This window comes from Erinaceus europaeus, chromosome 4 (genome assembly GCF_950295315.1).
Source record: "Erinaceus europaeus chromosome 4, mEriEur2.1, whole genome shotgun sequence".
In the NCBI taxonomy this organism is placed as follows: Eukaryota; Metazoa; Chordata; class Mammalia; order Eulipotyphla; family Erinaceidae; genus Erinaceus; species Erinaceus europaeus.
Window position 1 is genome coordinate 72,117,570 of NC_080165.1, and position 19,257 is coordinate 72,136,826.

The following is a 19,257-nucleotide window of genomic DNA, read 5'->3' on the forward strand; positions in this document are numbered from 1 at the left end:
CATTCACTACAGGGGGTCGGGTGGTGGCTCAGTGGGTTAAGCGCATGTGGTGCAAAGTGGAGGGACCAGCGTAAGGATCCCGGTTCGAGCCCCCGGCTCCCCACCTGCAGGGGAGTCGCTTCACAGGTGGTGAGGCAGGTCTGCAGGTGTCTATCTTTCTCTCCCCTTCTCTGTCTTCCCCTCCTCTCTCCATTTCTCTCTGTCCTATCCAACAATGAATTGTGTCAACAAGGGCAATAATAATAACTACAATGAAGCTACAACAAGGGCAACAAAAGGGGGGAAAAAATGGCTTCCAGGAGCGGTGAATTCATGGTGCAGGCACCGAGCCCAGCAATAACCCTGGAGGAGGAAAAAAAAAATTCACTACAGAGGAGATCCAAAAGGCTAACAAACATATGAAAAACTGCTCTAGGTCACTGATTGTCAGAGAAATGCAAATTAAGACAACATTAAGATACCACCTCACTCCTGTAAGAATGGCATACATCTAAAAGGACAGCAGCAACAAATGCTGGAGAGGATGTGGGGACTGAGGAACCCTTTTACATTTCTGGTGAGAATGTAAATTGGTCCAGCCTCTGTGGAGAGCAGTCTGGTAAACTCTCAGAAGGCTAGACATGGATCTTCCATATGATCCAGTAATTCCCCTCCTGGGGTTATACCCCAAGGACTCCATAACACCCAACCAAAAAGAGGTGTGTACTCCTATGTTCACAGCAGCACAATTCATAATAGCTTCTTCTTCTTCTAGCGTTTGTCCTTCTTCCATAGCCAGTCAACAGCGTCAGGTTGAGCCTGATGTAAAGTTTCGAGACCTCCTTTGAATCTGGAGAGGTGGAAGTCTTTGACTATGTGGGTCATAGTCTGTCTGTAGCCGCAGGGGCAATTCGGGTCGTCTCTGGCTCCCCAGCAATGGAACATAGCAGCACCCCGGCCATGGCCTGTTCGATAGCGATTGAGGAGGGCCCAATCATAACGTGCTAGGTCAAAGCCGGGTTGACGCTTGCAGGGGTCTGTGATGAGGTGTTTGTTCTTTACCTCAGCTGACTGCCAACTCTGTTTCCAAGAGACTGGAACAGAGAAGTTCAGTGTAGGCGTAGGGGACCAGATTGGGTGACAAGACGTCAAGCGTTGGACAGGGTAGGTGAAGATATCCACATATATTGGCAGGTCCGGTCGAGCGTAGACGTGGGAAATGAACTTAGATGATGCCGCATCCCGACGAATATCTGGTGGGACGATGTTGCTAAGAACTGGCAGCCATGGAACCGGGGTGGAACGGATGGTTCCAGAAATTATCATAATAGCTAAAACTAGGAAGCAACCCAGGTGCCCAACAACAGATGAGTGGCTGAGAAAGCTCTGGTAGATATACACAATGGAATACTATGCAGCTATCAAGAACAATGAACCCACCTTCTCTGACCCATCTTGGACAGAGCTAGAAGGAATTATGTTAAGTGAGCTAAGTCAGAAAGATAAAGATGAGTATGGGATGATCCCACTCATCAACAGAAGTTGACTAAGAAGATCTGAAAGGGAAACTAAAAGCAGGACCTGACCAAATTGTAAGTAGGGCACCAAAATAAAAGCCCTGTGGTGAGGGGTAGACATGCAGCTTCCTGGGCCAGTGGGGGGTGGGAGTGGGTGGGTGGGATGGGTCACAGTCTTTTGGTGGTGGGAATGGTGTTTATGTACACTCTTAGAAAAATGTAGACATATAAATCACTAGTTAATTAATATGAGAGGGGGAAAATCAATTGTATGTCTCAAAGTTTTTCAAAACACAAACTGAATCTTTTTAATATATAGGCTGTGTATTTGATATGCGGACTCTCTCAAAAGCCTAGACCAAGTAGATTAGAAGCATCCAATAGCACAGCTATATACAAGATACTGGGTACTGTACAGCAAACCATAATAAAAGGACTTTTCAAAGTTAACCCAATTACCAAATAATGTGATGATAACATTAACTATCGATTGTCTTTTTGAACCCTAAGATAGCAGGAACCTCATATCTCCACTATAGAGCCCCTACTTCCCCCAGTCCTGGAACCCTTGGATAGGGCCCACTTTCCCATATGCCTCTCCCAATCCATATCAAATAATATTGCATCCGCTGACCACAACCTAACCAACGCGACGATTGCCACCTCAACATGCTTCACCTCAGACTGTGTCCAGAGACTTCACCTGTGGAATGACAACCCTTCAACTTCATTACTCGGGTGAGACCTTTCCTTTTATAGTACTCTCTAATTTCATCTCAGGTGGTTCACTTTCTAACAAAGTCCCAAAACCTAGATATACACCAGTTTCTGTGAGAGAGAGCTTATGTTCACACGTATCCATAAACTACTGCAAAATATATACCTGAAAGCAGAAGTACACTAGAGTTTGCAGTGAGTACCTCCCTAACACTTCCTCTCCACTATTCCAAGCTTTGGGTCCATGATTGCTCAACAATTTGTTTGGCTTTGTATGTTAACTCTCTTTTCAATCACCAGGTTCCAGATGTCATCAGGATGCCGGCCAGGCTTCCCTGGATTGAAGACCCCACCAATATGTCCTGGAGCTCAGCTTCCCCAGGGACACACCCTACTAGGGAAAGAGAGAGGCAGACTGGGAGCATGGACTGACCAGTCAACGCCCATGTTCAGCGGGGAAGCAATTACAGAAGCCAGACTTCCTACGTTCTGCAACCCTCGATGACCCTGGGTTCATGCTCCCAGAGAGATAGAGAATTGGAAAGCTATCAGGGGATGGGGTGGGTTATGGAGATTGGGTGGTGGGAATTGTGTGGAGTTGTTCCCCTCTTACCCTATGGTTTTGTTAATTAATCCTTTCTTAAATAAAAAAAAAATAAAAAAAAAGACAGATGCAAATAACCTGTTTCTAAGACTTGTGAGATTTATAATGGTTATCTTTGGGAGGTGGGAGGGTGGGGATACAGAAGTTTAGTGGTGGGTGTGGTGTAGAAGATCACACTGTGGTATGTGAAGATTAGACTGTAACCTCCCAATCTTGTAACCTATTATTAAGCACAAGTAAAAGCATTAAAATATTCTGATAATAATAAATGCAACTGAATCATCAGTCATTCAAATGATAACAGAAAGAAATACTAGGTTTTACTGAGTACTTACTTGGTCAGTCTTCATAACTCACCAAGGCAAGCACTAACATTATCTTATTTACAGGTGAGGAAACCGTTGGAAGTTTTTAATGCCTGGTGCACATTCTTAAATAAAATCAATCTTAATGGAAAATCTAGTTGTTCATTAAAAATAGATGGTCAGAATGGAAACCCAATAACTTATTACAGTAAAGTTCTTTCCAGATAATTTCTTTTTTTTTTAATCTTTATTTATTTATTTTCCCTTTTGTTGCCCTAGTTGTTTAACATTGTTGTGGTTATTGATGTCATTGTTGTTGGATAGGACAGAGAGAAATGGAGAGGAGGGGAAGACAGAGAGGGGAGAGAAAGAGAGACACCTGCAGACCTGCTTCACTGCTTGTGAAGTAACTCCCCTGCAGGTGGGGAGCCAGGGGCTTGAACCAGGAACCTTCCGATGGTCCTTGAGCTTTGCGCCACGTGTGCTTAACCCTCTGCGCCACCTCCTGACTCCCTCCAGATAATTTCTATGCCTTGTCCTTTCTAACAAACTGTTTCACTTCTTACCGTGTTTGAAGACTTTTAATTCTGCACAGCATGTCCAGATGACCAGCAGAATATTGTTCAATGACATCTTTTACATCATAAGGGCGTAATGTTTCCTTAAACTTTCGTTTTGCAACATGAAATTTCATAATTCTGTAAGAATAACATAGTACATATTAATCTTCACAATTTCTTTAGAAGAAGTTACCAAAATAGTGTACTTGCATGAGACATTTGCACACCAAATCATTTTAGGCTCCTATGAAAGTGAATAATGGATAATTAAACATACTCTCATGAGGCATACTTTGAGAGTAAAAAAAAATACTTTTAAAAAGTCTAAATAGCAAATGTTGTGCCTTTTTAATATCCACTTAATGTTCAGGAAACTATGAATTAAATCAATATCAAATTGCAATTTAACCTTTTCACCTAAAAGTCATGTATGTAATCTTGTAGTTGTACTCTTTAAAAAAGATACAAATGTTATTTGGGCTGGGAATATAACTCAGTGGTATAGCATATACCTTGCACATAATAGTTTGATCCTTGGCAGCAAATAAAAAAGGTGTGTGTGTGTGTGTGTGTGTGTGTGTGTGTGTATGTGTTTGTGTGTGTTGTTAACATGGTATTTAACAGCACTATGCATTTTTGAGATATAATTTTTTAAAAAAATTCTCTAGAGAAATGTACATTTATAACATGAAAAATTTGTCTCATAAACTACTGCAGAAGACTGTTCAATTTATCGAGTCAAGTTCCTTTTGCTATAAACATAGCATCCTCACTAACTAAGCTTGGATGTCTAAGACTTTCAGAACCAGCAATATCTTCTTAATGTTTCCTCCAGTATGGACTTTATGTTGTAAGATAATAATTTATCAATAAATTTCATGATGCTACAAATGGCAAAGCCTGCCTACTATAATAAGTTACTGTACTAGCTTTGGTTATCATTTCTAAACAAAGCAAAGAAGCATAACATTGAGCTTGTGCAGACTTACTGAATGTACATATTAAGCCTATTAATGTTTATTCAAGTGTTAAATGACTCATAGACACCTATTACCTACATTCATGGATAACAGCCTAGGGATCAGTTAGGTTCTAGGAAGGAAAATTCATTGTCCCTTGGTGTAAAGTTGGAAGATTAGAAGCAAATGTGAATTTAAATAAATAATTATATATGTATATGTATATATATATATTTTATCCTAAGTAATAGTTGATTGCAAATCATCTAAATTGATTTATTGGTAAAGTTCAAACCTTTATAATACAATAATATGGATTTCAAATTAATTGGATCCTCACTATTCTTGAGTCATCCAGAAAAATTTTATTTTCTTCCAGGGTTATCATTGGGGCATGGTGCCAGCACTACAAATCCACTGCTCCTGGAGGCCAATTTTTTCCATTTTATTAGATAGGATAGAGAGAAATTGAGAGGGAGGGGGAGATAGGGAGAGTGAAAGATAGACACCTGCAGACCTACTTCACTGCTTGTGAAGTGTCCCCTCCGCAGGCAGAGTGGGGTGGTGGTGGCTAGAAATAAAATTCTTGTGCAGGTCCTTGTTCTTTGTACTCTGTGCATTTAAGCAAGTGTGCCATCCCCTGGCCCCTAGGGGAAAAAATATATATAAATTTAAATATATATGTATATATATATTTTTTCAGAAATTAGGCTTCACAATGCAAAATTTTGCCATGCCCAGCTGTTTTTTAAATTCAAATAGAGACTCAAGAGGATACAGGAGTTTTTTTAAGTGTCATTGTACCTCCAATGTGGTGTTGGTATTTTAACCTGGGTCTCATACAAGGCAAATTGCATCCCCTACCACTGAGAAAGTTCTATCATCCAATTATTATTCCTTTTTTTTTATTGTTGTAATTATTACTGGTGTCGTTGTTGGATAGGACAGAAAGAAATGGAGAGAGGAGGGGAGACAGAGAGGGGGAGAGAAAGACAGACACTTGTAGACCTGCTTCACCGCCTGTGAAGCGACTCCCCTGCAGATGGGGATCCGGGGGCTGGAACCGGGATCCTTATGCCGGTCCTGGTCCTTGCGCTTTGCACCACGTGCTCTTAACCTGCTGCGCCCTGCCCGACTCCCTGTTATTCCTTTTTTATTTGAGAGGCAATCCAGTGCATTTCTCAGCTCTGGCCTACTGCAGTACTGAGGATTGAATCTGGGAGCTCTGGTTCTTCAGGTATACATGTCTGATGAGTACTATCTCTGAAGTATCTCCATGGGCCCATATTCTTATTCTTTCTCTCCACCACTATTTTTCAAATAATCTCTTCTTTCTTTAAGATAGATTTTTAATTAATTTTGTTTTGCAGAGATATTTTAAATTGAAATTGTTAAATAGAAGAGAACAGTTAAAAATAAAGAGAATCTGTGTTATACTATAACTACTTAGTATTTACTTTTAGTTCCAGATTTGTTTACCAGCATTTAAGCTTGATTGGGCTATATTGAAAATTGAGATAAATAACAGAGTAGCCTGAGATAATTTTAAAATAAAATTTATTTATTTATATTTATTTACATATCTATGTGAGGGGGAGAGAGAGAGAGGAGAGAGAAGGAGAGGGGGAGGGGAGGGGAAGGGGAGGGAGAGGAGGAGGGAGAGGGAGAGGGAGAAGGAGAAAGAAACCAGAGCATTGATTTGCTCTAATATTTGCAATGCCAGGAATTGAACCTGGGGCCTAATGGATACAAGTCCTATACTCTACCCATTATGTCATCTCCCTGGCCACTAGGCAGTTAAACAAAACAAAACAAACAAACAAAACCTCACTACACTAGATTGTCAGCTCTATGTAGGTAGGAATGAGACTCTTATTTAATAGTTAGTACTTAACAAAAGTTAGCCATTGTAACTTCCACCACTTTTACTATGGTTATTACTACTATAGTCCTTTTCTCATGTTGTGTGCATGTTATTGCGGTTCCTAATAACAGTTTGTTGAGTAAGAGAGGAAAGGAAAGAAATCAAGAAAGAAAAGTAGAAAGTAGGTGGGGGAGGGAGGAAGAAATAACAAAGAAAAGATCTGATCTGGATGATATTAAACATAAAACCAGAAGAATAACCTAATATCCCAGAACTCTTCTTTGCTCATCTTCAAAGTAACTTACGGTGCTTTGGTAAACAGAGAAAAAGGAAAATCATCTTTACCTTCCTTAGGTGGTGCTTCTTTCTGTGTTTCAGTAACATTACCAAGGATAAAGTAAGTTTTATCAACAGCATTTGATAGGAAATTCTTGTCTCACTTTCATATTAAGTTATCTTGGGATTGGGAGTCGGGCTGTAGCGCAGCAGGTTAAGCGCAGGTGGCACAAAGCACAAGGACTGGCATAAGGATCCGGTTCGAACCCGGGCTCCTCACCTGCAGGGGTGTCGCTTCGCAGGCAGTGAAGCAGGTCTGCAGGTGTCTATCTTTCTCTCCTCCTCTCTGTCTTCCCCTCCTCTCTCCATTTCTCTCTGTCCTATCCAACAATGACAACAACAATAATAACTACAACAATAAAACAAGGGCAACAAAAGGAAATAAATAAATAAAATAAATATTTAAAAAAAAAGATATCTTGGGATTAACCCCACCAATGTGTCCTGGAACTCTGCTTCCCCAGAACCTTGCTCCACTAAGGAAAGAGAGAGATAGGCTGGGAGTATGGATTGACCTGTCAACACCCATCCATGTTCAGCAGGGAAGCAATTACAGAAGCCAGACCTTCCACCTTCTGCACCCCTTAATGACCATGGGTCCATACTCCCAGAGGGATAAAGAATAGGAAAGCTAAATAAAAAAAAGAATAAAAAAAAAAGAATAGGAAAGCTATCTGGAGGGGATAGGATACGGAGTTCTGATGGTGGGAATTGTGTGGAGTTGTGCCCCTCTTATCCTATGGTTTAGTCAATGTTTCCTTTTTATAAAGAAAAAAAATAAAAAGATATCTTGGGATTAAATAATTTAGGGGATGATACAATGAAGCTTTGCCATGTGAGTGAACCAGGTTCAAGCCTGGCCCCCACTGTATTGAAGGAAGCTTCAGTGCTTCAGTCTCTTTTACTTTCTCTTTGCTGCATTGTTTTTCTGTCTCTATTAAAATGAAAACGAGATTAAGTCACCAAACTGATGTGGGCAAAGCAAGAATACAGTTCTGCCTTCGTCTCACCCTGTCAGCTTTAATCTGCTTATGTATGGCAATAATTCTGGATCTACTGAGAAGATTGACTGGGATCTTCTATAATTTGCCCTTCTTACCATGCACTCATCAATATTTCTTTTTCTTTTCTTTCATTCTTTTTTTTAGTGATTGAATATTGGTTAACAAAATTACAAGATAACAGGAGAACAATTCCACACCATTCCCACCACCAGTGTTCTGTGTTCCCATTTCCTCGACTGGAAATTGCAGTGGATTTCCAAGGTCACAGATACAAGTTGACTATTATTTCTATAACTATCTGTTTATCTATCTATATTTTTGCCCATTTTTTCTATGTTCCTGCCATCTTTTCTTTTTTTTAGAATTTTTTATTAGTGATTTAATAATGATTAATAATGATTAACAAGGTGGTAAGATAACAGAGGTACAACTCCAAACAGTTTCCACCACCAGAGTTCTGTTTCCCATCGCCTTCATTGGGAACTTCCATATTCTTGATCTTTCTGGGAGTATGGGCCAAAATTCTTTATGGGGTGCAGAAAGTGGAAGTTCTGGCTTCTGTAACTGCTTCTCCACTAGATATAGATGTTGGCAGGCTGATTCATACTCCCAGCTTATTTCTATCTTTCCTTAGGGAGGTACATTGCTGAGTTCACCTGCCCAGGGAAGTCAGGATATTTTTGAGTATATTAAATCATTTTACCTAATGATAAATGTTTTACAAGGTGGGTATAAAATATATTTTCTTTACTAGCCTTTTATGGGTTGAAAATGAAAAAGTAAAGGGATTCTATGGGAGCTATGAAAATCTTGCCATGTACACAACCTAAGTTTAAACCTGGCTGCTACTACATTGAAATAAACTTCAGTGCTGTGGCTTCTCTCCCTCTGTCTCATTCTATCTACCTCAAAAAAAGTCATCCCTGAGTGGTGAAGTCCTAAAGAACATCAGGTAAAAATTTTAAATTGAGGGGCTGGGTGGTAGCATAGTGGGTTAAGTGCACATGGCACAAAATCCAAGGACCTGCTCAAGGATCTCCCAGCTCCCCACCTGCAGGGGGGATCACTTCATAAGCGGTGATGCAAGTCTGTATATGTGTATCTTTCTCTCCCCCTCTCTATCTTTCCCTCCTCTCTCGATTTCTCTCTGTCCTATCTAACAACAACAGCAATAACAATAACAAGGGCAACAAAATGGGAAAAATGGCTTCCAGGAGCAGTGGATTGGTGCAGGCACCAAGACCCAGTGATGTGATAGCCCTGGAGGGCAAAAAAAAAAAAACAAAAAAAAAAACAAAACCAAAAAAACCCAAAACTAAATTGGGTAGTAGAGTTTATAAATGTGAAGGGAATGTTGAAAATTATAAACATTTTTGAAATAAAAATTTTAATAAGGAATGATATCCATCATATCTTTACTAAGGCTAAGTCAAGCAAACACTAGTATATAATTCTCAGATTTGACTGACTTATTGATATGACTCTCTTTGCTGTTGATATATGACTACCATTATAAAATATGCCTTTCAAAATTCAAGTAAGAGAAAGGCATCAAAGGGTGAAGGGGTCCAACGGATTGTTGTGAAGGACCATTGGTACTATCAAAGGTTAGTGGGCAGTGTGGCAACATGTATTTGAAGAGGTATGATTCTGTATTCCTAAAACATGTACAATATTACAATCCAAGATTATCTCAATTAAAAATGTAAAAAAATTAAGTTCAAGACTAAAAATAATACTAGAATATTTTTGCAACCAAAGTGAACATCATATGATATTTCCAAAGTTATGTAAATATACATTTAGATTATGTAGGAAAAAGGAGGCAAGACTGTATAGCCCTTCTAAGATATTCTATGGACTTTGGGACAAACATCAAACTTCTCATATCCTGTAAGAATGTTTATGGGTATATTTCTCCCCTCATCATCTCCTACTTCCTTCTTGTAACTTGAAGTTCTAGCAATAGTAAAATCTTTGCAGAACCACAAAATATCATTCAATCTATTTTGTACCTCAATATTTCCATATACGATCTCTTTCTAAAACCCCCAATATCTTTGAGATTCAGCATTTAGGCCACGTCTTGTAAGAAAAATCTGTGATTTCTCCACTGGTCCAGTAACATCTATTTCAGTATACTTCACATTTTAAAGATAGGATTTTAATAATTCTGTTCCAGAATTAGAGTGTATGAGATCATTGAATGAAGCAGTATGTCTCTTCAGAATGATAAGCCAATAGTAGAACAGAGTTGAAAGAGCTTAGATGGTATGTTTATCTAGACACTTAACCAAGAAGACCAGATGGGCAACATAAGGAACAGAGGCACTCCCATCTTCAATTCCAGATGCTTTATTCATTCCTCAGCAAGTAACCTGCAATCCACCCCTTCTGTAAATTCCTGTCCCGAAAGTACTCACTTCTCAGGATTCTCTCTACACTCTCCTTAAAAAGCTGATTGAGAGTTCAAACCCCCCCCCCTGCTCCCCACCTGTAGGGGGATCGCTTCACAAGTGGTGAAGCAGGTCTGCAGGTGTCTTTCTCTCCCCCTCTCTGCTTTCCCTCCCTTCTCCATTTCTCTTTCCTATCCAACAATGATGACATCAATAACAACAACAATAATAACTACAACAATAAAAAACAAGAGCAACAAAAGGGAATAAATAAATAAATATTTTTTTAAAAAGTGGATTGAGATTCAATTTATGCATTAATTTCTCTAGGACACTTATTCTAAACTGAGATAGATAGTCCTACTCTATATTTTCAAATGCATTGTCTTGGAGCTAAATCTGTGGCATTATATCTCACACACTCAAATCTTCAGATGTCAGGGGCTATACTTTTATTTACCCTAGCATTTTGTAAAATCCCAAGCATGTATTAGAGATTCAACAAATGCTTGTTGAAAAAGCAAAAGAGGATCGGCTAGTTGTTCAAAACTATGTTTTGTGACAAGCAGACTCTGGTAGAGATTATCTAGAAACATGCCTTAAACAGATTCTCATTCTCAGGCACATTTCAGGAAGAACATAGCCTTCAGCTTCAGCTTTCTTCCATGAATACAAAACAAACAGGCACCTTTTAAACATCAAAATAATTATCCATTCATAGTGAGGATTCTGCTTGCTTTAGGAAACAGTCCTTAAATAGAACTGCTTCTGAAAATAAAATATTGTTTTCCCTTTGGATTGTTAATATAATTAGGGTCTCATAAAGCAGCTAAGTTATATACAATTTCATTATGAGGAAGGAGAAAGGCAAACATTGAAAGCCAAGGAATAAATCATACTGTAACTCAGTAAGTACCAAACATAAAGAGAAAAATGAACTGTCTAAGGCAAGGAGTGAAGGGAAGAGTTTGAGGGGATAGTAATTATGTTGGCTGAATTAAGTTTACACAAAGTACTATATTAATAAGATAAAACATGGATAAAAAATTCTGGCTAAAGTTTAGAAAAGAGTAAAACCTTAGTTTCTTCTTCCAAGGAAGTAGATACAATTGCCTTCAAAAATTACTTGTGGGGTCTGGTGAGAGCTCCCTTGGTATGGTACCTGCCTTGTCTTATGCAAACAGTCCAGGTTCAAGCCCCTGACACACCATGTGGGAGTAGAACGACACTGGAAGTTTTTGTGCTATGGTTTTTCTCTTTCTACCTATATATCTATCATCTATCTATCTATCTATCTATCTATCTATCTATCTATCTATCTCTTCCTGGAAATTACTGGCTTGGAACAGTGAAATCGTACCAAGGTGCAGTGGTGAAGGGCACAGTGAAGAAATAAAGATCGAGTGTGTCACCTTGCTCTAAATGGGAATAGATATGAGGCATATTTGCTAAGGTATCTGATCATTTTAGTCATTAAATAGTGGCCCTTTTTCAGTGAAGATCTCTGCTCACCAAGGTGAGATGACTCTAGATGTTTATGTCAAATGCCACAGACTTCTCCCTAAATCCCTGCATTTTATTGCACTTTTACTTGTAAGAATGACATAATTCTCATGATCTAAATTAGTAGGTCGAGTGGAAAACTTTTGAGAGATTTAGCACTGGAGAAAGAATCTCTGACTAGTTAGTTTTGCTATTCTTTTTAAGTGTTATTATTATTATTATTAGTAGTAGTAGTAATATAATAAATGCCAAGTTTATGGGATAAGAGGGTACAATTCCATACAATTCCTGCCACCAGAGTTCCATATCTCACCCCCTCCATTGGAAGCTTCCCTAGTCTTTATCCCTCTGGGTATATAAATCAAAGATCTTTATGGGGTGCAGAAGGTGGGAGGTCTGGCTTCTGTAATTGCTTCTCTGCTGGACATGGGCATTGGCAGGTCAATCCATACCCCCAGACTAATTCTGTCTTTCTCTAGTGAATAGGGCTCCGGAGAGTTGGGGTGCCAGGGCACACTGGTGAGGTCGTCTGCCCAGGGAATTCAAGCTGTCTTCAGCTTTCCAGCATTTCCTCACTTGTTTGGTCTTTACTGAAATGTCTACAATGGCACCTAGCTAACCCAATGAACTTAACCAAAGTAATCAAAATTCACCTACTGGCTGAGAGATGGATAGTGGGGATCTGAATATGAAAAAGGCACATATTTTTTTCAACTTCAACTTTCAACTTCATGTTGAATAGGTCTCCACTAGTTGGACACTTGCTAGATGGTTGATGTCATGCTAAGCATGTTACCTATGTTATATAAACTAAAACTTCTCAGAACTGAAAACCTGGGTAGCTGAGTAATCTGTCAAAAGTCATAAACCAGTAAGGCTGTTGCTGAGTCAAAGCCTATGGTTTTCACTATTCCCCTCACTTAACATTACAAGGTGAATCACTGGTATGCAACTATGACACAGTCAAGAAGAACATCTATCTAGTGGTCTAACACACTGTTTCCTGTATTCTTTGACTTTCTTTCACTAGTAAATCTGAGGTAACATTAATCTATTTAGCCCATCCACATTTACACATCCACATCCAAAGACAACACATGTTTGTAATGCACTTTGCTTTCCAATTTATCCACTTCCACTCTCTCAAAAGATCTCCTCCAGGATTCAGTCCATGGCTAACATGGTTCCCCACCATTAAAAATTAAGTCTTTTCTCTCTTATCACAAATTTGAGTGTGTGTGTGTGTGTGTGTGTGTGTGTATGCTTAACTTTGTCTTAGATGTAGGATATACATATTAATCTCACTATAGCTGTCAATTATGCTTTAGAATATATACCTTTTTTTAATTTACCAGTTACAATTACACAATTAGCTTTTGAGAACAGAAGGAGCAATCACACTATTCTCTGGTTATTTTACAGAAGAAGCAAAGCCAAGAGTCTAGAAATTACAGATCTCAGGAAAGATAAGGGAGTGTTCATATCTAAAAATGTCCAATAGCAGATATCAGATTACAGATTTGAAAGACCTTTCAGCTCTTCACATTTTTCTCTCTCCAAGACCATTTACTTTCCTGATAACAAAACTTTCTTAACTTCAAGGTGAAAGAAAGGAGAGGAGAGCAGGGACATAGGGGAGTCTTAGGTTGGCAGGTGGAAAAGTGAAAGTTGATTTCACATCTTGTTTCTCATGTAGGTTGACCTAACTGTTAGATCTCAACTCTCCAAATGCCACTGAGCATAAATTCAATGCAACTCAGTAAGGAAAAGAACTTTATTTACTCTTTCTGTGAAGGTCCAGATAGAAATTATCTATTGCATTATGAGTCTTTACTGAAGCCATACAACTCTGCCATGACAGCATGCTAGAAACCATGAAAATATAAAAATGGGGCTTGGGAGACAGCACAGTGGTTATATAAATGACTTTCCTATCTAAGGCTCTGAGGTACAAGGTTCAGCCCTGCACCAGCATGAAGCACAGTTGAGCAGTGCTCTAGTTAAAAAAAAAATGAAGTGAGTACATGTATGTTCCAATAAAATTGTATTTCCAAAATAAGCACTGAATTGGATTTGGGGCCCATAATTGTAGTTTGTTGACCCTAGGTCTAGATGAAAACAGTGATGAGGAAATAAATACCAAGATTAAATGAAAATCTATGCCAGTAAAAATGTGTAGAAGACCTGGATGGTCTCTTGAAAACTTATAAAAGAAGTTTAAGATGATCTGTGGTTTGCATGGTAGGGAGAAACATTTGAACAATTCATTGTAGAGTAAAATTATTAGCTTTACAATACATCTAATGATCAATAAAGCCATCATTTACTTTAGAGTATATCCCACCAAGAAGGGCATTATTGTCATTTTCATTTTGCAGTTAGATAAATAGAGATACACTGAGGCTAAGTAATTTTTCTGCAGTTAAACAGTTGTTAAGTGTGATATTAGGATGGAATCAGTCTATCTCTGTTGTCAATTCATTAGTATCATTTTATTGTCTTAATATTAAGATTAATATAGTTTTTAGGAGACTTATGTATTTATTAATGAGAGAGATAGAAAGAGTGAAGGAGAGAGAACCAGAGTATCACTCTAACACATGCAATGCTGGGGATCTAACCGGGGACCATGTGCTTGCGTGTACAACGTGTTATCCACTGTACTGTCGCCTCTCAGGAAGAGTTAATATTAAGACCTTGCATTTCAACACAAACCAACAACAAAAAGATAGTAGGATATAGTTCTTTTCATTCACATGTACCTCACACGTAGCAAGCAGGTGCTTAATAAAATGATCAAAAAGGCCTTATTGGTATAGTTGGAAGATCTTTTGCAAAAACAACAAAAGACTGGGTTACAGTTTCAATCGCGTCTACTATTTATAAGGGTGAACTGCACTAATGAGGCACTAAAACCAAATTTGCTTTGATACTGCAAGCAACTCAGAGGTTAGGAGCCTTAAGAGAAGGAAATGAAAGCGGACATGCCTCAGCAGTGCCACTAGGGGGGGGAAAAGATTCACCACAATATGATTAGCACTGAGACTGGAAACTGAAGAAAGTCTGTTCATATAATTATCTGAGCATAAGCGAATAACTAAAGCAAAGTTAAAACTCTGGGTAGAACATATCTATATATACACACAAACACATGTGCACTTACATGAAAATGTAGGTGCATTTTCTGTGCATCCAAGAGTCAAAAAATCTCAGAGAAACTGTCTTCCACTCCTTTAAATCAGGGTAAAAACACTGTGTATGAATATGCAGGGGGGTAAGGACAATTAGAAAGCAGAAGTGGCAGTGACTGCTGCCACCAGGAGATGAACAGATGGATGACCCATTTAGTGGCCAAACCATGTGCAGGGTGGAGAGGGCTTAGTCAACTGTGAACTGAATAAGCAGTTTGATTGACTGCTAAGACAGCAGCACTTTCCAAGCTTGGTTGCTCTTTGAAAACAGTTGAGGAGATTGTTTCCTCCCTGTCCACCTCCTCCTGCTGCTGCTTTCCCTTCTCTTTCTCCTTTTCCTCCTCCTTTTTCATGTCAATGTATGGGTCCTACCTTCAAAAGTCTTATTTTAATTGATCCAGGGTGTGTGGTTCAGAGATTTTTATACTGCCACAAATGGAAGCAGGACTGGAAAGTGGGACAAAATGATCACCAGACTTCATGTAAAAAAAAAAAAAATGATGGTGGGTTTTGATGTCTCTTCTCAATCACACATGCCATACCCATAAGAGTATCTGCACCTTTGTGTCAAGCCTTCAATTAGAATTCAAAGTTCAGGGGGTCTGGCAGTAGTGCAGCGGTTGAGCGCACGTGGTGCAAAGCGCAAGGACCAGCGTAAGGATACTGGTTTGAGCCCCCGGCTCCCCACCTGCAGGGGAGTCACTTCACAGGCAGTGAAACAGGTCTGCAGGTGTCTATCTTTCTCTCCCCCTCTCTGTCTTCCCCTCCTGTCTCCATTTCTCTCTGTCCTATCCAACAATGAATGACATCAACAACAACAATAATAACCACAACAAGGCTACAACAACAAGGGCAACAAAAGGGGGAAAAAATGGCCTCCAGGAACAGTGGACTCATCATGCAGGCACTGAGCCCCAGCAATAACCCTAGAAGAAAAAAAAAAAAAAGAATTCAAAGTTCAAGCTTCCCACTTCTCCCTTTCCCTGAATCATAACCAAGGATTCACAGGAATAGTTAAGGAGTTCCAGTCATTTTTCAAAGACTACCTTGGAATGCAAAAGAGGTGCCAGTGTGACTGACTTATTTATTATTTCACTAAGTATCCATCACGTGTCTATAATGATATGTTGGCTACTTTGCTAGGTGTTCAGGAGCACTGAGTCTACTGAAAAGGAACTGGCAGAGTTGAACGCTCCAATGACTATTTGATGGAAGGCAATAGATTTTTTTTTTTTTTTGCCCTCTCTTGTCCTGATGGAAGGCAATAGATTCTGTGATTTGGTAATCTGATCAGGTTTGAGAGCTTCTTTTGTCCAGAGCCTAAGTTTCTTTCGTAAAGCATGATATGAGTTCTTTCCCACAGTGAACCTGATGAGGGTTCATTAGGTTCATCAGAAATTTATTCATCAACTCATTCACTTGCCCATCAGACTTTTATTGAATGCCTGCTATTGCTAGAATCTGGGCTAAATGTCAGGGATCGACAACGAAATAAGTTTGGTTGTTTAAACACATCCATTCTATAAAGGTAAAAAGACAAGCAGACAGACAGTTACAATATACATCATGAATGAAAGGCAGCGGGAAGTACCTGATGTGGGGGTGGAGAAAATCAGTTTGGCAGAGGTGATTCTGCAGCTGGGTGGTGGAGCACTTGGTTGAGTGCACATATTACATTGTACAAGGAAATGAGTCTAAGTTCACCCCCCACTGTCCCCTTCCCCCTCTGAAGGCAGAGCTACTACTGTAAGTGTCTCTCTTTCTCTGTCCTCTACTTTCCCTTCCCTCTTAATTTATCTGTCTCTATCCAATAAATAAAATATTTTAAATGGTTTATAGTTGAAGATACCGTTTCACCTACTTTGAGCCCCCATCTCTGGAGACATGTTAGCTAGCTTCTTGAGGCTGCAGAAACGGCCCTTACATTTTTACTGTATTTCATGTTCAGACTCTTATTTTATGTTGGTTGGTTGCGTCAATTTACTGTACATCTTCCATTGTATACCCCCCCTCTCCTAACTTGGAAAGTTCTACCCCTATCCTGAATGTCTGACTCTGTGAGCAACATAACATCTATCTACCTTAAAAGCAAGGGGCCTCAGGCTCATTCTTCAGATAGCACAAAGTGAACAATTGGAAAGATTTATATTTTTAAATTAAATTAATTTAGTTTTGCTGTTACCAGCGCTTCACTGCTTTGGGTCAAAATTTTCAACTAGAATAACAGAGAGAAAGATACCACAGAATTGAAGCTTCCCCCAGTGTGGTGGGGCCAGATTTGAACTTGGGTCAGACACATGGCAAAGCAGGTACCCTTCAGTTGGGTTATTTTGTTGCCAATCATTTATTTACTTTTATGAGGAAAAGCAGGAGGGAAGGAAGGAGGGAAAGAGAGAAAGAGAGAGGTGGAACACAACTGTGTGCCACTATTTTGCCACTCTCCAATAAATTCTGCTGGATTAATTTTTAAGAGTAAAGTTAGCAAAACCTAGAAAGAGCTTTTGTGTCAAAGTAAGTATGTGAATATTAAACTTTCCTCCTATGATTTTGTGAGCACTGATATGATGACTAAATGTGGGGGTTTTTGCTAGGATTAGAAAATATAGTATACAGTTGTGCTAGGATTACAAAATATAGTATACAATTGATTTTATTTATTATTATTATTTTTTGTCATCACCAGGGTTTCACCATTCCAAGCTAACTGTTTTGGATAGGAAAAGAGACATAGGGCCAGGCTGTTGGTATGCTTCTAAATTCTGCTTCTAAGACCCCTTCTGTTTCATTGGTTTAATCCCCCCTGCTTAACACTGTATTCTATTTACATAACCACTGTTAACTAAGCACTATCCTGCCTCCAGGGCATTGGTTTAATCCTCACTGTTTTGCACACTTTTTCCTTCTCCCTACCCCCTATCCTACGTACATCCTCTTTAGACCTGACTCTTCCGCCTCAGGATATATAAGGACAAGATTGTGATTAGAGATAGTTTAGGTTGCACTGTGTTCCACATTGTTGCTGAGGACTTATTCTGATGCAGTCTCCACCCCCAGGTTTTTCTATGCCCCGCTAAATCCTAGAGTGCCCCCTTTCAACCAATCCTGGCTCCGCCCCCAGGTTTTTCTATGCCTCGCTAAATCCTAGAGTGCCCCCTTTCAACCAATCCTGGCCCTACACGTCACCCCTGGTTGTCGCCCAATAAAAAGCCCCCTCACCCCTCCCCTCTCTCTCTCTGGGCTCTCGGCTCTCCCTCTCTGAGGTCTCGCTCCCTGCTCTCCACCCCCTGGTCGGCCATTGCTGGCTGGCTCCACGTGGTCTGAACCAAACCTCCCCCCCATCCTATAATAAAGATCTGTGTACCCCTTTGCTCTGGACGTCCGCTCTCTTCTCCGCGGTGCAGCCCGACACCAGACCACCTCAACAACACCACATGAATAAAAACTGAAGTGCCATGAGTCCCTGGTCGTCTCTGTCTCCTGCCCGCGAAGCTAGCCCAACACCAGGCAGTGGCACTGGTTGAGCGTTCACATTACCATGCCTGTAGGCCAGGTTCAAGTCCCTGGTCCTCACCTGGGGGAAGCGGTGGCACAGGTGTCTCTTTTTCTATCTCCCCCTTCTTAAATTCTCTTTATCAAGTAGAATAAAGGAAATGAGGTGGGGTGGGGGAATATTCACCAGTGAATTAATTGTGTAGGCACCAAGCCCCGGAAATAGCCTAGCTACCAATAGAAAACAAACAAAAAGAAAAGAAAATTTAAAACAAAGAAAAAGAGACAGAGGGAATTAGTGAAAGAAGGGGAGGATATCATAGTTTGGAACTTCTTCAAACCTGGGCTGTGTGTACAACAAAGCAGGCACTCTATTACAGTGAGCTATTTTGCCAATCGCCATACGAACTATGAAGTGTTAAGCAAATAAGTAATTAAAGTACATATTCATATCAGTTGCTCTTGAATATTTTTAGTCATGGCCATGAGTGGAAAATCCTATTTACTTATAGCTACATAAAATGTTAAAAATTAAATGTTGCAAAATGTATGTTCAGTGAAAACACAGGTTTAATGCAGTCACAGAGATAAAGTAGCCACAGGTGATTATCTTGAAAAAAAAAAAGCATATTTCAGGGAAATATTAGCTGGTTTTAAAAGTATGTGCTAAATGATCCACAAAATGTTCTAGAATCATCCTTTACTGTAATATGTCAAAGACTTGGCTGTCAGCAATGTCTTAACAGTGACTTGCAAACAAAGATTCATCACCTCTGCTAAAATAGCAGAGATGCCATCAGCAAAATTAAGAACTGGTGATGATTAAACAGCTT

At 39.6% G+C, this 19,257-nt stretch overlaps 1 protein-coding gene across 2 annotated transcripts in view; it reads right to left on the minus strand.

The window, feature by feature from the left end:
• The window catches only part of KCNQ5 (potassium voltage-gated channel subfamily Q member 5), a 615,123-nt gene that overhangs the window by 13,129 nt on the left and 582,737 nt on the right, over positions 1 to 19,257 (minus strand). For both annotated transcript variants that reach the window (XM_016191137.2, XM_007529720.3), the window contains one exon: positions 3,689 to 3,820. In XM_016191137.2, the coding sequence (XP_016046623.2) occupies positions 3,689 to 3,820 (132 nt within the window). The remainder of the gene's footprint in view (positions 1 to 3,688; positions 3,821 to 19,257) is intronic.